Genomic DNA, 17,996 nt, shown 5'->3' with positions numbered 1-17,996 from the left:
TAAAAAAAAAAAAAGCCACATGATCAGCGTTAAATCTTAAAAGGCCAGTTTCTGCTCTTCACAAATAAGATCAGACGATGTTGTGATACTCGTGTCAGGGTGCAAACAGCTACTGTTTAATTTCCTCATCATTGCTAACATTGCACGACTAATTAGCACACCCGCCTCACAGTTCAAAGGCTAAAGCCTGCCTCTCTGGAGTTTGCATATTCTCCCTCATGCTCGACTTTCCTTTCGCATTTTAAAAACATCCACGGTAGGTTAATAGATGACTAGATTGTCCAGCGGTGTGGATGTGTGCGAGAATGGTTGTTTGCCCTCTGATTGTCTGTCAAGCAATTCAGAGTATACTTTGCCTCATCCAATGTCAGCTGGTAGAAACTTCAGGTATCTTCCTAACATTCCTCCACAATGATCTGAAGTTGTGATATGATGCAACAGGATTGAGCTAAACTGCTGGCCTCTGGCTCAAAGTGCTTATGAGACATTTTGATCTCTTTGTGTGATTTGATTGAAAATAGATCACACACTATCAGAAAACAAAGGTGCTAAAATTTTGGGTCGTCACCATTGCCGTACCGTTAAGGTTGCATCATTGAACTGGTTAAACCAGGCATGTCCAAAGTCCGGCCCGCGGGCCAAATACGGCCCCCGGTCAGATTTCATACAGCCCACAGCTTCGGTCTTATGATATATTATTTATGGCCCGCCTGCACTGTCAAACTGAATAAAAAAACATGAAACTTGAAACTGTAATTCCTCCTATTACCAAAGGGTGGCAGCACCACCACTCCGCTCATTTCTGCCATGGCGACTGCAAAAAATACGAGGAAAGTTGACATTGAGGGCCGTCGCTTTCAAGAGAAATGGGAATTACGATACTTCTTCACTGAAAATAAAGGCAATTGTGTTAATTTGCAATTTGTAAGAAAATTGTCTTGTTTAAGGATTTCAACCTAAAGAGACACTATCAGACTGAACATGCTAACACATACGACAAGCTAACAGGGAGTGACCGCGCTGACAAAATGAAGCAGATCCAAGCTGAAGTGGCATCACAACAGCGATTCTTGACGCGGGGCTGCAAGTCAAAAGTAAATATTACTAAAGCAACCTATAAAGTGGCCATGTTAATACTGTTGATGTTATGAACCTGTAGACATGACACAAACTATTACTTTCTGAAAGATATTGTGAATGACAAGAGCAAAATTCAGTTGTTTTAAGTTTTAATAATAACAGAAAACTTTGCATTACTTATAACTCCCGTTTAAAATTTTCATGAGGCAAACAATTTTTTAAATTCATGTAAATTTAAGGTATTTCATACAGTTTGTCCAATAATATTTGACTCTTCAGATGAATGAAAGGCAGAATTTGTGTTTTTAGAGTTGTTCACATCTGCCTGAGTGGCTTATATTTGGTTATTTTGTCATTAAAAAAATAAAGACAATTGGGACAATGAAATTTGTTTTATAACTGTGTATTTGCATGAAATTTTTGTAGTTAAAAAATGTCATCAAAAAACTATTGGCCCCCAGGCCCCTTCACTTTATCAAATCTGGCCCTCCTTGCAAAAGGTTTGGACACCGCTGGGTTAAACAGTACATATTGGGTGGGACCCTCACAATTTCTACCATTTGTTGGAAGTATGTAATTTAGGGTACAAAGGTGACTATTGCCGAGGTTTGGGCAGAGCAAAATAATAAAACAGCTTCTTCTACCACTTCTAATCAATGTTAAATTGTAATAACGTGCACCTCTAGGTGGCAGATACCACTTAGTAGCACTTCCAACTGTTTATCGCTATTAGAGAAGAACATTGAAATATTGTCAGCAATTATTGATTTGTTGGGCGTTTTAGAATCGCCCTAAGTGCACTCTGAAAACTCAAAAATATTATTTTAGCTTTTTTAGCTTATTTTTCAATGGTACTGTACTGAAATGATTTTATTCCCCTTTTACGGTCGACTATGTCAAGCTACACTCTATAAATGCCTTGCATGCACAATTACAGTCATAATAATTAATTGTCATGACCTTGATGTAGACTAAACTTAGTTTGTTTATGAGGCCATTTCTAGGAACTGTCCTGTGTGTCCAAGACTTATGCTTTTAAAACTTATAGTATCCGCAGTGTTCTTGAGGTCTTTTGAGAAAACAGATTATCTGAAATGTCTGAACTGACCTCCTTTAAGGAAAAGTGTCACAGATTGTAGTTGGAGGGGAAAAAAACATTATGATGGATATACATGGATTGACACATGACATTTATAGACTTCTAACATGCCCAACATTAAGAGACTCCATTGAAGAGACTGTCTATGCGGTTAACCACTTGGGATTGAAATTAAGTTCATCCATGCATCCATTTTCTAGAACAGACACCCATTTCAGTCTCTTCCCTTAGACTTCTGGGTATTATGGTAATCATTAGTTCACTGTGCTTCTTGAATGAAGTCATTCTGAAAAATGTATCGTATTGGCCCGAATATAAGACGACCCTAATTACAAGACGACCCCCTCTTTTTCAAGACTCAAGACTTTTTGAACACCAAATTTATTTTTTATACAGAAAATAATTACAGTACATCTGAAACAAATGATTATAACAATATATTCGAGAAAAAAAGCATATTATTTTGCCTCATTCAAATCATGCAAAAACTGTCCATCACATCTTAATGTCTGAACATTTAAATATGTAAACTAAAGTGCAATCACATTTGTAAATGAATGGCTTCTGGTTTTTGAAACGTAAATAAACCAATCTACTGTGATAAAACACCAAAATTGCAATGACTGCATTAACCATCAAAGTGAAGTCAAACTGTAACTGTTGTCTTGAAACAAATCTGAATAAGGAAAAACATTGCAATGAAATAATGCAAACTGGTTTAAACTTGAGAGTAGCTGAGATCTGTCATGTCAGAACATTACTCCTCTGCCTCGCTGTGCTCAGTGTCACTGTCCTTACAGTTATCTGTTATCTCTTCTCTTATTTTCTTCTCTTTTCTTTCTTGCTGCTATTTTTTATTTTTCTTCTTTGTGCTACCGCTATTTTTACTTTTCTTCTTCGTGACAGGGGTTTGCTTTAGCCTAGGGAGTTAAGTTCAGCATTCGCTTTAAAGATATCTGGCGCCATCCAGCGTTTTGAATGGGTATAATGTCTAGACCCCGAAGGTAAGACTACCTCCACTTTTTCAGTCTTATTTCAATGCAAAAAACACCGTCTTATATTCGGGCCAATACGGTATTTAATCAATGATCAAAACTAGACTTAATATATTACTTTCGCTCTCAACATTGCAGTCAGTTAAATGATCTATAGTATTCAAAAACACAAACACTAGTTTACACACATTTGTGAGTCAGAATTCCTTCGTTTACCTTTGACTGGAACATTTTGAGGTTGAACTTTCAAGTGGAATTTCTGTCATCACAGCACTCTGAATGACAAAAATGAAAATTTAGACGATCCCCAAAAAAAAGCTAGCCAAGAGACCAAGAGAAACCAAAGAGGGGTTAAAAAGGATTTAAATACTCTATTAGTCCCATCATTCTTTTCAAGACCCACATTTCATATTAAATTATATGTATAATATATGACTCCAAATCTTTTTGTTACAGGTGCATCAAACCACAGCTGAAATCGTTTGCCTTGGGATTCCATGCTCTAGCGACACATACACTTGGTGAGGTCCTTCAAAATGTATTCGATCTGAACTACCGTATTTTTCGGACTGTAAGGCGCACCGGACTATAAGGTGCACCTTCAATGAATATTCAATGAATATTTTAAAACTTTGTCCTTATATGAGACGCACCGGACTATAAGGCGCACTATTAATGCATCATGTCAGATTTTTAATCCAAATCAAATCATTCTCCATTTTACCTTTTTTATTTCAACTTCAGACGCAACAAATTACTTTATAATCACAAAATAATGATCCATAGTTTTTTTGATTTATAATTCATAGTCTTCAGCGGACCACTTATGATTGATTTCATGACACAATGCTTCGGGCCAGTTTAAATTTAGGAATTTGGTCCCTAAATAAGGCGCATCGGACTATAAGGCGCACTGTCAGCTTTTGAGAAAATTTTAGGTTTTTAGGTGTGCCTTATAGTCCGGAAAATACGGTACTTAAACTAATGATGGGAAAAATGAAACTTCAAATTTACTTCGTGAATCAGTTTTATTTTTTGACTCCTCTAGAGGCACTGTGGGTTTAAATAAAGGGGTGCTTTCAGCCCAATGTTGAACAGAGAGTGGCATCTAGAGGAGTCAAAAATACTACAACTTGTATGTGTAGAAAATTTGAAACTTAATTTAACCATTACTGCAAAACCACAATATCATGTACTGTTGGCTGAAACAATTTTGCTGTCTATATACAGCCGGAATTCCGGCACCCATTTACTTTGGAGCAATCATTGACAGCACATGTTTAAAATGGGGTGAGAAACGCTGCGGTGGAAGAGGAGCTTGTAAAATTTACAACACTACAAAATACAGGTAGAACTCTCTCAGTTAATACATGCGGCATATGAAGTTATTTCCACATGAGCAGAATTTTTTTGTAATTTTTTTCCCATTAGGATCGCCTACCTGGGCCTGACTTTGAGCCTACGGACGATCTCATTTCTAATGTGCATCCCGGGCTTCATCCTGCTCAGTAGACAGCTGAAGAAGGAGGAACAAGATGCCCTTCGTGGATCTCAAGCCAATGGCGGAACAGAACTAGAAGCGCTCAGAAAGGAAGAATTTGTGATCTCAAATTCTGAGACATTGCAAAGAACGTCAGAAAATGGCACAGACCGCGAAACGCGACTGTGATGCCCTAGAGAGGGAAAAGATGACCTCTGAGGACCACCAACCTCCTTTTCATCACATGCAGATGAACAAATTTATCTACATACACACATGCGCGCACACACACACACACACACACACACACACACACACACACACACACACACACACACACATGCGCACACGCACACACACACACACACACACACACACACACACACACATGCGCACACGCACACACACGCACACACACACAGACACACACACACAAACACTTGCAGGGAATCATATTAAATCTGATGACAATATTTCTGAATTCTCATATTTGCAGAGAGATTTCATATACTGTAGTTGGATATTTTGCATTTGTATTGTATTTGTTTCCCCCCCCACACAATTTTTTTTATCTAACACTGTTTTTATGTATGAAGGAATAATAATGCCACAGTGAAATGAAATACAATTACAAGAAAGAAAAAAGCTGTGAGGTCAGTAGAATAAAGTTGTAATGTTAAGAGGAAAAAGTCAAGAGTTAGTATTATGGGAATAAAGTCCGTAATTTCAATTTTATCATGTAAAGTGAACTGCCGCTTTCTGCAGGGTGTGTGTGTGTGTGTATGTATATGTATATATATACATATATATATATGTATATATATATACATATATATATATATATTTATTTATTTATTCATAGACATACTGTGCATTCATCAGGTCTTTAATATTAGTTAAAACAATTTATATTAATTTATATGTATATATTTTATAACGTTTAAACTTTTTTGTATTTTGACTTTAGCCCTTACATTAAAACTTTATTGCAGTTAGTATTCAGAAATTGAAAAGGTCTATTGGCTATTACTTTTTATGATACTAATGTTAGACTAAATGCTAGACACTCAGTTTACACTCAATTACAACTTTATCCTGAGAATAGTTTGACAGTCACTTTTCTTGTACTTTTTTTTTTTTTTTTTAAACGTGTATACATGCTGATTATCTGACAGCACCAGAACTGTACAGTAGAGTATTAATATCCTCCCTCCATTGCAGTTTGCCTGGCATGCACATGTATGTTTCGGGGAAATGCTGCTGGACAGTACAAGAGTTTGAGAGGAGACCGAGAAAAGAGAATGGAACAAAAAAAACAAAACAATCAAATTTAAATGAATAGAAAAAATAGACAGCATTAGTAGCAGTAGCAACAACAATGGATTCAAAATTTCCGCCAAGGATTTGAGTCAAATTCAAAATACGATTTTCAAAGGCCCCATGCAGTGTCCTTACAATTGTGATCACTTTACACATCATGAATGGTGGACAAATAGGACAGAACCTGACCGGAGTAGCAAACCTGCCTTTGTGAAGGCTGTTGGTGTGCGGTAGTGTTGAAAGAATAGGCAAATTGAATGTTTCCTGCCCAAAAGTGCCTTGCAGGTTAGACTGCATATGAATGCATATGATACAATTTCATACCAGAGGCGTGTCTCCTGTAAGAAAGAGTGCCACCCCACAAGGTCAGTGGGACCCGCCCCCTAAAATTTATTGAAACGTTGGCCTTTTTCCTGCATTTTCACTCTAACCCCATCAAAAGGGATATTCTAACAATAATCTTAATGGATTCATTGTTTTATCCATTTTGAGTCCTCAATTAACCTAACATGCCTTTTTTAAATGTGGAAAGTACAAGAGAACTCCACACAGTAAGAAGAGATATTTGAACCTTTAACCTCAGAATCATGAGGCAAACGAGCTGCCCTAAGCGTATTCATAACATTAATTCCAGACCGTTTGGTGACTCACTGCACTGCTAGAGCAAAACTCAAAACACTGAATGGACAGTATGCTGTCATATTAAATGCCTCAACTGCTTAACAATTCTGGCAAGTGCTCTGATTTGCTAACAGCAGCCTAAGTACATTAATGTCCTCGAATCGGTATATTTGTAGTCACCATGGCGATCACTTACTGCCATGTATGGTAGTTTAATGGGATGACCTGTGCCAAATATTGCCCTCAGCTTTTGATCAATTGATCGACCGTGACATAGTTTGTATTGTTAATATGTATTTAGCTCTACCTCGACATTGTCAGACTTTACACTAGTGACTTCGTTTTGTGCTGTTTTTTTTTTTTTTTTGGGAGGGGGGGGTGCGTGTGTGTGCAGAAAGTGATGCCTAAACTCAACAGACATATGTTCTCAGTTGTTTACTATATTTCTTTCTTGGGGAAAACAAAATATCCTCCTTATATACTTAGCAAAGGTAAATTCAAAATATCTACATAATATCCTCATACATGTAGACAATATTGTTTTGTATGACTATCACTACGGAGGATACATGCTGTATAACCTAATTGGAGGCTCAACTGAATTGTGACTTCTGTCTTTTGAATTCAGCTGTGTCAGGCACAAGTATTAAATACAGACAGAAGAGCAGCAATGAAGTTTACCAGAAAAAAAATAACTTGGATTATAAAAATCAGAATGTATTTAATTTTTATTATGGATTATTTTTGTAAAAATGCCAAGAAAAAAATACCTTGCAAGTAATAAAACTTTGAATACCCAATCTAAAAAAAATGTGTTGGGGTGTTTTGTGTAAGATGTAAAAAAAAAAAAAAAAAAACATTGCGCATCTTCCTGACAGTGATGGGCATGTTGATTTACATGCATGTGACATAGCCAGCAAAAGTGAGCAAAGTGTGCATACAGCATTGCCCATCGCCCATACATTAGGTGAAACATTGGTGAATTTGGGAAACAAAAATACAAACTCAATGTCCCATGCAGTACAATTGATATTCTTGTCACCTAACACACCATTAAAAAGCATTACCTCACATGTTTTTTTACAAATGCCACATTCAAATTAAGACATGGCAAAAACAAGGGAAAAAGCTTAACTAAGACATAATGACCTGACAGTGCATGTGTGCTACATCCAAATAAATGTAAACTTGTGAGAGCAGCAACTTTCACGAGTGATAGAGGTCGTGAATAAGGGAATGATCCATTAGGAGATTTAGAAATACACACAAAAAAGTGGATCATTTCTGAGAAGACAAAGCTCAAAGCAGGCTTAAAAGTTTTTTTTTCCAATCATGCTAACATTCTTCAGAGAAGTCCCAAACAAAAAAAGAGATAATATTGACTTCACTTGAATATTGTTCACCTTGCAGCTCAATTCCCATTATTGCCCATACGTATGTGTGTATATGGAATTATTTTAGGACATTTTAAACAGCTTGATTCGTTGTTTTTTTTCTCAAATCCAACCTGGGCCACTTTCATATGTGGTCCAAGATGATTTTCTTTTTTTTTTCCATCGCAGTGTGAATGACCAGAAACAGGAAAGTGAGTGAAATTTCTCCTTAGGGATAGTCATGTGCCAGGAGAGTCAAAAAGTTAAAAATGTGCTCCACTAAAAACTTGTATGTGCTTTGGGTGTCATTTGCACGACGTCACAAGGAGTTGTGTGGAGAATTTCTCCCAAAGGTTAGTCTTCCTTTTTGTTTACAGGACTTTGAGCATTCTGGAAGACAAAAGAGCACAGGAGGAAAAGTCGCTGTGTAGTCCTTGGGGAATAGCTGGCCTTAGGCAAATGGGAAGCTGCTGTTAGGAAAAAAGTATTACCTGAAGCACCTGATGTTCTTGAAGCAGTTTGTCATACTCTTTGGCAAGGCTGTCCGTTTGTTTCTTCAGTGCAACCGCATCGCACTCAGATTTTTTCAGCACTGCACACAGACACACATCGAAGATCAAAACGGAACACAGGAAGCAATTGCTCCGCCAAGGTTGAACCAACAATATAAGCAAGGAGGGGAAAACATTGTGAGGCAACATTGTTTGACCACTGTGGCGAGAGACAGTTTGTCCAACCAGGATTGCACTAACCGTCTTCTGAAGCCTTCAGTTCTACTTTCAGTTTCTCCACCTCTTTCTTCAACAGCTCCATGCCCTCTGCAGTTGCTGCATCTCCTGAGCCTTCCATCAGAGTCTGGAACAACATGGCAAGCACAGACTTTTAAAAGCCAGGTAGTATTGAATTATTCATCAAATGTGCATACACTGATGTTTAAAGGAGCCTCTGGCTGGTTAGTATGCGCTTGAGTGGAGGTGCACCAGTTATCTATGACAGGTTATTTATCTATCTATCTATCTATCTATCTATCTATCTATCTATCTATCTATCTATCTATCTATCTATCTATCTATCTATCTATCTATCTATCTATCTATCTATCTATCTATCTATCTATCTATCTATCTATCTATCTATCTATCTATCTATCTGTGTCTGTCTGTGTCTGTCTGTCTGTACCTTCTTAAGCAGCTCGTTGTCTTCCATGTACTTTTTGGCAGTTTTGTTTGCAGTGTCAGCCTGTGCCTGCAGTGCAGCAGTTGTCCCAGATACTGAAGCCAGTTGATTAATCAAGGTGATCACTCGCTTCATAACCCTTTTTACAGATTAAAAAAAAAAAGTTTAAATTGACAGGTTTGTTTGAGCTTGATCTGTAAGTAAAGACTCACAGCCAGAGGAAGACAGCGAAGCCCGAGATGTAGAGGTTCCGCTGGGCACGGAAAAGCTTCATGTGCATGTGGTCATGCATGTTGGGTAGCAGTTTGGAATCCGTGCCGAGATTTTTAACAGAGTACTTTCTCACCTCGCGGACAGCATCTACAAAAGAAGGAGCACACCACATTCTACCACCATCACTGTTTGTATACATCAATATATATATATATATATATATATATATATATATATATATATAAAATATAATATATAAGTTTTAATGAATCATAAACAACTGATTGCCCTTACCGAGGAAAAGGACAAGAAGTATGATAATCATTGTAAGAAAGACTTTGTTCCAAAAGCGGGCAACGGGGCTCCAGATCCTCAAATTTAAAATTCTCTGCCACCTGAAACACACAGATGCATGGTTACACGCTAGCACTCATAAAATCATCATGCATGAATGCCTTTATAAATGGGGGTACACAAAAAACTAAATTTTCCTGTGGTGTGATTTAGGAGTAATTTGAATTTGCAGACACTTTTTTAACACTCAGCAACAATTTGCGTCCTGGAAGTTTAAATTGACAGGTTTTGCTTGTTAAACGTGTGCATCACCTCTTAGCTGAGATGAAGGGCAGGCAGAGGATGACAAGGACGCCTATCTCCATATAGAGGAAGAGGGCCACAGCGGTCCATTGTAGCGTCATCTTGAAGCGATGAGGTCAACTTAAAAGAGGGCAAGATCAGCGCACACTGGTTTTACAACCTCCTTAATCTTGCAACAGGTTCAATGGAAGGCGTGGTCCATTTCCACTCAAAGTTCTCTACCTGTTTGTCAACACTTCATGTCTCAACATTCTCTGAACTCACAATTGAGTCAGGTTTAAGTTAACATAACATGACACGGCGCAACGCGGTCTCAAGCAACACTGTGACGTGAAATATTCCTCACAAAAGAAAAACAACTCAAAGAAGAGACGATTGCAGCTACAAGTGAAAATCAATCGCACTTGTGTACTTTTTGTGACAGACTCAAACTTCCTATCTACTTCAATAAAAACATAAGAACTTTATCAAATCTGCACCTGAACAATATGGCATGTATGAATGCACACAATTGACGACAAGCACACTTTTAAAACTTATTCTAAAACAATATTAGGAAGGTAGGAACTTACGTCTGACGACTCTCTTACCACACTTCCTGCTATATGCAACAATGCGACTTTTCCGGTAAGAAGTATGCTTTCCGCTGGATCCTTTCAGATTAAAACTCAATACATAAAATCACGTGTGCGTTCCAGCAAACTATCAATCCATTTTCTATACCGCTTGTCCCCACGTGGTCGCCGCAGCAACATAATTGTTGTCGAACTCGAGAAATACGTTAATGGCACATTTAGTGCAACTAAATTGCTCTTATTTTGAAGGCACTGTTTTGAATTCCGTCCTGTCAAAATACTATAGTTGATTTAATAGCTTTCTTAGTGTTTCTTTTTATATCGTGTACTTCAAATTAAGCCCGTAAATGTGTAAACTGGTGGAATTAAAACCTTACAACTGAGTATTAAATCACATGTATTTTTTAGACCATTTTATGTCTTGTAACAGTAAGGCACAACAAACAAAACCTAATGAAATTACATCAACAATTTTACTATCTGGATTATTATAAGTGACCACAGATGATCAAAATGAATGAGTAGTGCTTAAAACACGTGTCTCACAGTCAAAAGGTCTTTATTCCGGCACAGTCCCAAAACTTCAAATAATTGGCTAATCATTCCATTCAGTCCATTTTCTATTGCTTTATCCTGTTCAGCGTGTATAATGTGTGTGAATTGTCAACTATAGGTGCCCTGCAATTGGCTGGCGACCATGCCAGGGTGTCCCCTACACCAAAATGTGCAGGGACATGTCTCGCCTGGTCCCCCCATTCAGAGAAATTCTATAGAAAATGTTCATGTTTCCAACTCATGCACTGAACCATATGTACTCTGCAAGTAGTCTATTACAGCGGATGTACTGCATAAAGAATTGAATGCTTTTCTCTCAGGCTGGGAGCTAACCCTCTCAAGCATGTATATGAGATGATTGTGGAAGCACGTAAATGGAGTGCCATGCTGTACAGCGATGTCCACCCAGTCCCATATGCACTCCAATGGTGTATCTTCATACCCCGCGAACAAGGCCGGGTTAGCCAGCAACCCTCGCGCGACCATCACACCTAAAACAAATCAACAGGAAATTGTTATATACGTTCAATAAAGCAATTTTGACTAAAAACAAAAAAGGGTTCACCATCAACACCAGTGAGCTGGTGAATAGACTCCACATCGCGTTGGTACTTGATGTCCCCGTTGGCAATAACCGGAATGGACACGCTGTCTTTGATTGTCTTTATGGCGTCATAGTGAACTGGCTGGTGACGCTCCTCCGACGTACGACCGTGCACTGTTATCCACGATACACCTGCTGACTCTACCTTCTGGCACAGGTCTACTGTCTTCCTCAAGTCGTTGTGAATTCTACAAAAGTCAATTTAACTATTAATGTCTGTTTTTTTTTTTTTTTAATAGCTTTCTTTTACCTTATTTTAATGGACGTTGTATAGTTTGGATTGGCCACTTGGTTCTTGACATGTCTGATCATGTCTTTAACCAGTTCTGGCTTGTTGATAAGGCAAGCGCCATATCCAGCAGACATGGCCCATCTGAAAACAACAACAAATAATGACTGAGTAATGACACCATAATCCGTTAAATCGTCTAGGTAACCGAAGCTCGTCACTAGCTAACGGATGCGCCGCGAGTAGAACCAAGCCCGCACTGACTTTGCGTCCAGCTCAGGAAAACTTTTCAGGACCATCTCAGCATTTCAATCATCAGAAAAACTTAAAAATACGTGATTCTCAATATTAATGATGCGCAAAAAGCTAACTTTGACTCATAAACTGCAATGTAAAATGGATTGTTTCAAGACTTGAAGTCCATCATTAAATAAAGCAAAATCATTTCAGACAGCAGCCAGTGGTACTATGGGTTACCTTCATTTAGATCAGTGTGGTGAATGAATCAGCAAACGGTGTGCAATTTTTAATAGTTGTATTATTGTTGACTTGTGTGTTATCACTGCCCAATGTTTATGCTTTATTTTTAAAACGGGTAGATGTTCACCTCTGGGGACATCCACAGTTCAGGTCAACTCCATCTGAGAAAGGTGCAACAGCGCACGTTGCATCAACCAGAGTCTGAGAGTCGTGGGCAGCAAACTGTACAATCAGAGGTCTGTCACCTATGGCAGACAAGGGACAAAAGTAATCGTACAGCTTACACAGTTGATTATTAGCGCTTAACACAGATGAATTACATCTACTCACACTCATTTGTGGTGAATTCACTGTCTCTGGCTTTGATGGATCGCACAAAGTCAGATGCAACTATCATTGGAGTGAAGCAAATGTCACAGTTGTACTTCCTTACCAACGACCTGAAAGCCAGTCTGTGGAAAAATGATAGCACGGCGCTTATGATTAACCGAGAATCCACGACACATGTGTAGTCCTCAAGACAAGAGGTGCAGCTAATAAAATTACTGATACGCTGTTGTTTGCAGGATGCAGCGATATAGAACTTCATTGAATTAAATATCGACACGACTTTGGCGGGAGTAAACGCGCAGAAACAAAAACAAATGACACTTACTTAGAGTAACGAACCATCGGCGCACAAATTTTCACCACATTTTGTTCTTCAAAAATGCTCATGACGCTGTTTTGGTGACTGGTCTTCATCCTTACAAAGGTGTAGCGTTAGCACTTAGCATAACCAGCTAACGTCGGTGGCGGTGCCCGATCGTTGCCACCCTGTCACTTTGCCTTAAAGTGCTTCAAATCAAACATAAGCACATTGTTGCTAATACGTACTTACGTTACTAAAACTACGGGCACAAGCAAAGTTTTTGCTTCGGACACATGTAGCATGTACAACATGACTTCTCGTCCACCATGCGGAAATATGTGGGCGTGGTTTATAAAACGAAAAATAAATAAACTAACTATTTATCAATACAAATGATAATAATGGTAAAAAAAAATGCTTGCTTGTTAAATACTCGCTAAACATTGTGACACACTACAAAGTGCAAAGAGTGTTAAGATAAAACGTCTTATGCTGCGTTCAGACGTATCGTAAATAATTGACCGAATCATTTCAGTTCTACGTTGCAGCAGCTAAACAAGTTATAAAATAAGAACATTCGACTCTATTTCAATATGTTAAAAGTCATGACATGTTGAAAGATAAGAACATTTAACTCTATTTCAACGTATCAAAAATCCCGCATGGATATATGTTTTAGTTTCTTGTAGCTAATTGGACAGCAAAACGAGCCAGTTTCCATAGTGTAGTGGTTATCACGTTCGCCTAACACGCGAAAGGTCCCCGGTTCGAGACCGGGTGGAAACAGTATTTTGATTTTCAAAAGAGAATATTGTTTTGATTATTAGAATTTATTCCCAACAATTCGATGTTCCGGATTAATGGAAGTTGGTCGTCCTCTAAATTTAAATAATTACACTCCCCAGCCACTACGAGGCGCTCTCGCACTACAGGAAAACTGCAAAATGGTTCATTCTAAATGTCTTATATACATGATTGTGTAGCAACTTTGTCAATTAATTGGTGTAAAGCTTTTTTTTTTTTTTTAAATACATTTGTCTGTACTACAGTTGATGCCGGGCGCAAATTATCGGGATTTTTTTTTGAATTATAAAACATGACGTGAGACTGCGATATGTACTATGTACGTTTTTTTTTAAATTAGAAGTCAACCACATATATCTCCCATCATCTATCCTGTATACCATTTATTTTACATCAAATTCGAAAATAGGTGAGCATGAATTATTTTATTTCAAAATTGGCACCAAAGCAATAGCAAACATAAGAATGAAACATTAGTGAGGCACCCCGCAACTACTGTATATCTATTGACAAAATAAATTTATCAGATGATAAAATCTCTAAGCTTAAAAAGAATAAATACAAATTTCTCTTGTGGAATGCAGTGTCACATTTCCCTTGTAGGCCAGTGAGAGATAAACAATACTGTATTTGTCACTTCAATTAAGACTCATGTTCCATCCATGTCACATGCACAATTCATGTATACAAAAGCTTACTCGTACTGAATGGTTACTCTAATCCAAAGACATGAGTATTATGCATTTGTCAATGTCTAAAATAAAAGCTGAGAAGAGCTTATTTTGTGCTAATTTAGTGCAGAAAGGCAAGAAAACAAAAATAAACAACAAAAAAACCCTCATAGCTAATTATCCTTTGTACAGTGTGGTTCTCTTAAGTGATTTCTTAGCATGCACCAAAACCCTGCACGACAGTGAATTTCTCTCCCTTTCCTTAACTAGTACAGTTGTCATCGTCTTTGCTCTCATTAAAAATAATGTTAAACATCAGGCAGTGGCCAACTTGATGGGAGGCTTCAATGGAGGGCAAGTCATTAGCCTTCGTAGGTCAAGACCTGTAAAAACACTTAGACGGATACAATATATTTTTGGAAGTTAATATAAAGGTCATTTCTAATGAACGATTCACCCACTGGCTGAATTATGAAGACATGGAATGAATGAGTATAAGCTCCACTTCAGACTATGTCTACATTTCTGCTTTATGTAACACAGCACATGTGATTCTGGACCAAGGCCATTAATTAAGAAAATGTTAACAAGCAACTCAAATGTACAGCAGGGTCAGCGACAGCCAGCCAAGGGGTACGTTACAAAACAGGACTGATCGAAATGACCTCTTCTGTCTTACTGAGGTATCTTCCTGCTGCCAGCAACTCCACACTGGAGAAGAAACGTCTTGCTTGTCGGTGGCGATCGTAGCTAAGCTCTGTGACATACTTGGTGCTCGTTTTCTTGGGGTAGATGATGGTGGTGCTAGTAAAGCTCTGCGGCCTATGGCGGGGCTGGAAATCCAGTTGTGTCTTATAATGACGCCAGGTGCTGTGGGACACGGCAGTGATGGTTTGCGTGCAGTGTTCCAAGCCCTGACCCCACGGCTGCAGGGCCACATTCTGAATGAAGTGGCGGTCCGAGTCATAGTGCATTGAGGAGGTGTACCTGCAGAGGATAGAAGGTTACTGAGCTGTCTGCACATCTGGACAGTGCTGATTTTATTCCGCTCAGCCATCCTTGAACTGGTCCTGCCAATCTCAGGGCAGATGTAAACAAACAAGCATTCACAGTTTACACAGCTAATCTTCAATGAACCAAACAATTATATATTTGGACTGTGGGAGGAAGACTGAGTATCCGCAGAAAACTCACAGAAGGCAAGGAGAAGATGGATGCAGCCGAGAGTCGAACACTGAACCTCAGAACACAAACCCTTAAGACAGTTGACAAAATGGATAGATTGAGGAACTTCCCAACAAAACTAACCTTACTTCTTTAGGAGGTAAAGGCTCAATTGCTATACCTTCCCCATAGGACCAAGGCTGGAAGGACCCAGAGGGCAAAGCTGAAACCTGCAAAATGCATAAATACAATTAAACAAGCACATTAGAATGAACATAGTATGTATGGTCCAATATAAGCGAGCCAATGAGTTTATTTCATTTAATTTTGTGTGCATTTGAACATAGGCATATGTGCAAACGTACGTACACTGACATACGTACATTCATAGCTAATGTTCAATGCCCATTTCCACTGCAGATGTGCTTAAAGGCAAACAAAAAAACTAACATTTAAAACAATCATATTAGAAGTACATATTTAAAGCAAAAGCATTGTATTCAATTGGGGAAATCTGACAACCTATCATATTCACAGACTTATTTTCTTTTTACATGTAGCAACAATGCTATATGGAACGCCCCTGCATAAACTGCTAATGCTAATTAAAGTAACAATTCTCCTTCAAAAGGTAAAGAGCTGCAAACTGGCACATCATCATTTGATAATTGCCTAGGTGGTTCTCAATTTTTTTGCACTAAGCACCACGTAAAGCAAAAAAAAAATATTTAGCTCTCCAAGTATCACTATCATGACACATGATCAAAGGAACAGTGTGTATATTTTTTTTAGTTTTTCAATTCCATCTAGTGGTGAACTAATAGAATGCAAGAAGCTAACTTTGAACGTAAGCCGACCACGTATTTTCTCAGCAGTGTTGCAAGCAAAATGTTATCACAAACAACTTCTGGTATTCCAACAGGGGACAACGTAAGAGTATTATATTTGTTACACATGCTGTAGTCATTGATCCAGCAAATTGGGTGATTGTTTCCTTCAGGTATTTGTTGTAGGAAGATGGTGGCGAGACATGCCCATGTCCTGTCCAGTGAGATGCAAAATAAGCAATTGATAGACCCAGAATTATATTATTAAAAAAAGTATGTTGATGTAATAAAACAGATTTACTTGCATATTAAGATGAAGTCTTTTTTAAACAACAGATTATAATAGACAGACAGACAGACACAGACAGAGTTCCTTTTGGAGTCATATGATTAATTTGGAAATAATTGGTAAGCATTTGGGTATATTTTGAGTTTTAACATCTGTATCAATGTAGGCAATTATAAACCCATTAGAGCAGCGTCTACCATTTTGGAATTTTTGGATTCACGTCGAGCCAAGATTTACTGCACCATGTTGTCAACAGGTGGAGACTTTCAGAACACCGGTGCAGGTGATAGTGGTCCTTTACAACTTCACATTTCGGGTCTAATTCGGGTGAGACTCATTAGTGATGCATACTGACAATGAGGAAAAATTACGAAAATACTATGAATCTGTTACCCACCCGCGATCCTTCGTCCGTCGGTATCGGACTGACGCCACGGGCTAGTTTGTCCTGATGCATTAGCCAAACGCTGGGGCTCGGGCTCGGCGGTAACCCCGAGTCCGGGCTGTCTAGCCCCCTGTCCACCCGGCAGCTCATGCCCAGCGGGTCCTCTTCGCAAACATTTGGAAAGTTCAACCGTCCGACCATTTCCTTTTCAAGTGAGAAGTTGTGATACACCAGCAGCCGGTAACACTTATTGCAAAAGAGGACTGTTTCCAAAAAGCAGCTTCCCCGTTTTGCGGCGTTTTTTGTTTACGTTCCCCGCGGTCACGTCTCACTGGTTCCCGAGCTACTTGCAAGGGTGCTTGCAATGAAGATAACTAAAGACAAAAATTCCCACTAACCTTTTACTTAAGTCCTTTAGCACAGTAATCAGAATGCTCAAATTTGTATATACACGTGCATACTACATTTTATCACCGGACAGGGTAAAGTTAGACATGACTTGAATAGACCCGCGGCTGCGCTTCAAACTTTTCCCTCAGAGGTCGTTCATACATTAAAAGAGAAAAGACACGCCCTTTGAAGGCTATTCCTCGATGCTGATTGGATGAAGGACAAAAAGAATCAAGATAGTGATATTTATTTCAAACCCCACAAAAACAAAACAAGCAAAAAGTACGGATTTGGCTCATCAAATTGAAAATAATTTCCCCATACACAAATATTGATCAGACAGTGCAGATGACGACAAACATAAGTGTAGTTTCTGTCAACAGCCAACTCATTTTAAACAAACAAACAAACAAACAAACAAACAAACAAACAAACAAA

The 17,996-nt window shown here is 38.5% G+C and overlaps 4 protein-coding genes and 1 non-coding gene across 5 annotated transcripts in view; 2 read left to right on the top strand and 3 right to left on the bottom strand.

Moving 5' to 3' along the window:
• The window catches only part of slco1c1 (solute carrier organic anion transporter family, member 1C1), a 28,567-nt gene extending 21,172 nt beyond the window's left edge, over nt 1-7,395 (top strand). The window contains exons 13-15 of the mRNA XM_088380876.1: nt 3,631-3,695; nt 4,405-4,522; nt 4,606-7,395. Of these exons, the coding sequence (XP_088237002.1) occupies nt 3,631-3,695; nt 4,405-4,522; nt 4,606-4,843 (421 nt within the window). The 3' untranslated portion in view covers nt 4,844-7,395. The remainder of the gene's footprint in view (nt 1-3,630; nt 3,696-4,404; nt 4,523-4,605) is intronic.
• On the bottom strand, nt 6,975-10,631 carry bcap29 (B cell receptor associated protein 29). The gene is made up of 8 exons (XM_088380879.1): nt 10,527-10,631; nt 9,964-10,074; nt 9,652-9,752; nt 9,357-9,504; nt 9,148-9,283; nt 8,721-8,823; nt 8,460-8,560; nt 6,975-8,358 (listed from the first exon to the last, which is right to left on the bottom strand). Exons 2-8 carry the CDS (start codon nt 10,053-10,055, stop codon nt 8,323-8,325), a joined length of 717 nt encoding a protein of 238 aa, XP_088237005.1. The 5' UTR covers nt 10,056-10,074; nt 10,527-10,631; the 3' UTR covers nt 6,975-8,322.
• A 440-nt stretch (nt 10,632-11,071) lies between these two features.
• dus4l (dihydrouridine synthase 4-like (S. cerevisiae)) lies at nt 11,072-13,385 on the bottom strand. The gene is made up of 6 exons (XM_088380877.1): nt 13,053-13,385; nt 12,728-12,849; nt 12,525-12,642; nt 11,939-12,061; nt 11,650-11,876; nt 11,072-11,575 (listed from the first exon to the last, which is right to left on the bottom strand). The coding sequence occupies exons 1-6, from the start codon at nt 13,139-13,141 to the stop codon at nt 11,310-11,312; spliced, it is 945 nt and encodes a 314-aa protein (XP_088237003.1). The 5' UTR covers nt 13,142-13,385; the 3' UTR covers nt 11,072-11,309.
• A 356-nt stretch (nt 13,386-13,741) lies between these two features.
• On the top strand, nt 13,742-13,814 carry trnav-aac (transfer RNA valine (anticodon AAC)). The gene has a single exon. It is a non-coding gene; the product is annotated as a tRNA-Val (tRNA).
• Nucleotides 13,815-14,238: 424 nt separating this feature from the next.
• On the bottom strand, nt 14,239-17,710 carry rflnb (refilin B). Its single transcript, XM_088380886.1, has 3 exons — nt 17,181-17,710; nt 15,812-15,897; nt 14,239-15,490 (listed from the first exon to the last, which is right to left on the bottom strand). Exons 1-3 carry the CDS (start codon nt 17,367-17,369, stop codon nt 15,142-15,144), a joined length of 624 nt encoding a protein of 207 aa, XP_088237012.1. The 5' UTR covers nt 17,370-17,710; the 3' UTR covers nt 14,239-15,141.
• Between the last annotated feature and the right edge of the window lie 286 nt (nt 17,711-17,996).

Source organism: Syngnathus floridae, chromosome 7 (assembly GCF_059516105.1).
Source record: "Syngnathus floridae isolate MCC-2025c chromosome 7, RoL_Sflo_1.0, whole genome shotgun sequence".
In the NCBI taxonomy this organism is placed as follows: Eukaryota; Metazoa; Chordata; class Actinopteri; order Syngnathiformes; family Syngnathidae; genus Syngnathus; species Syngnathus floridae.
This window is presented reverse-complemented; position numbering and strand designations above follow the sequence as displayed.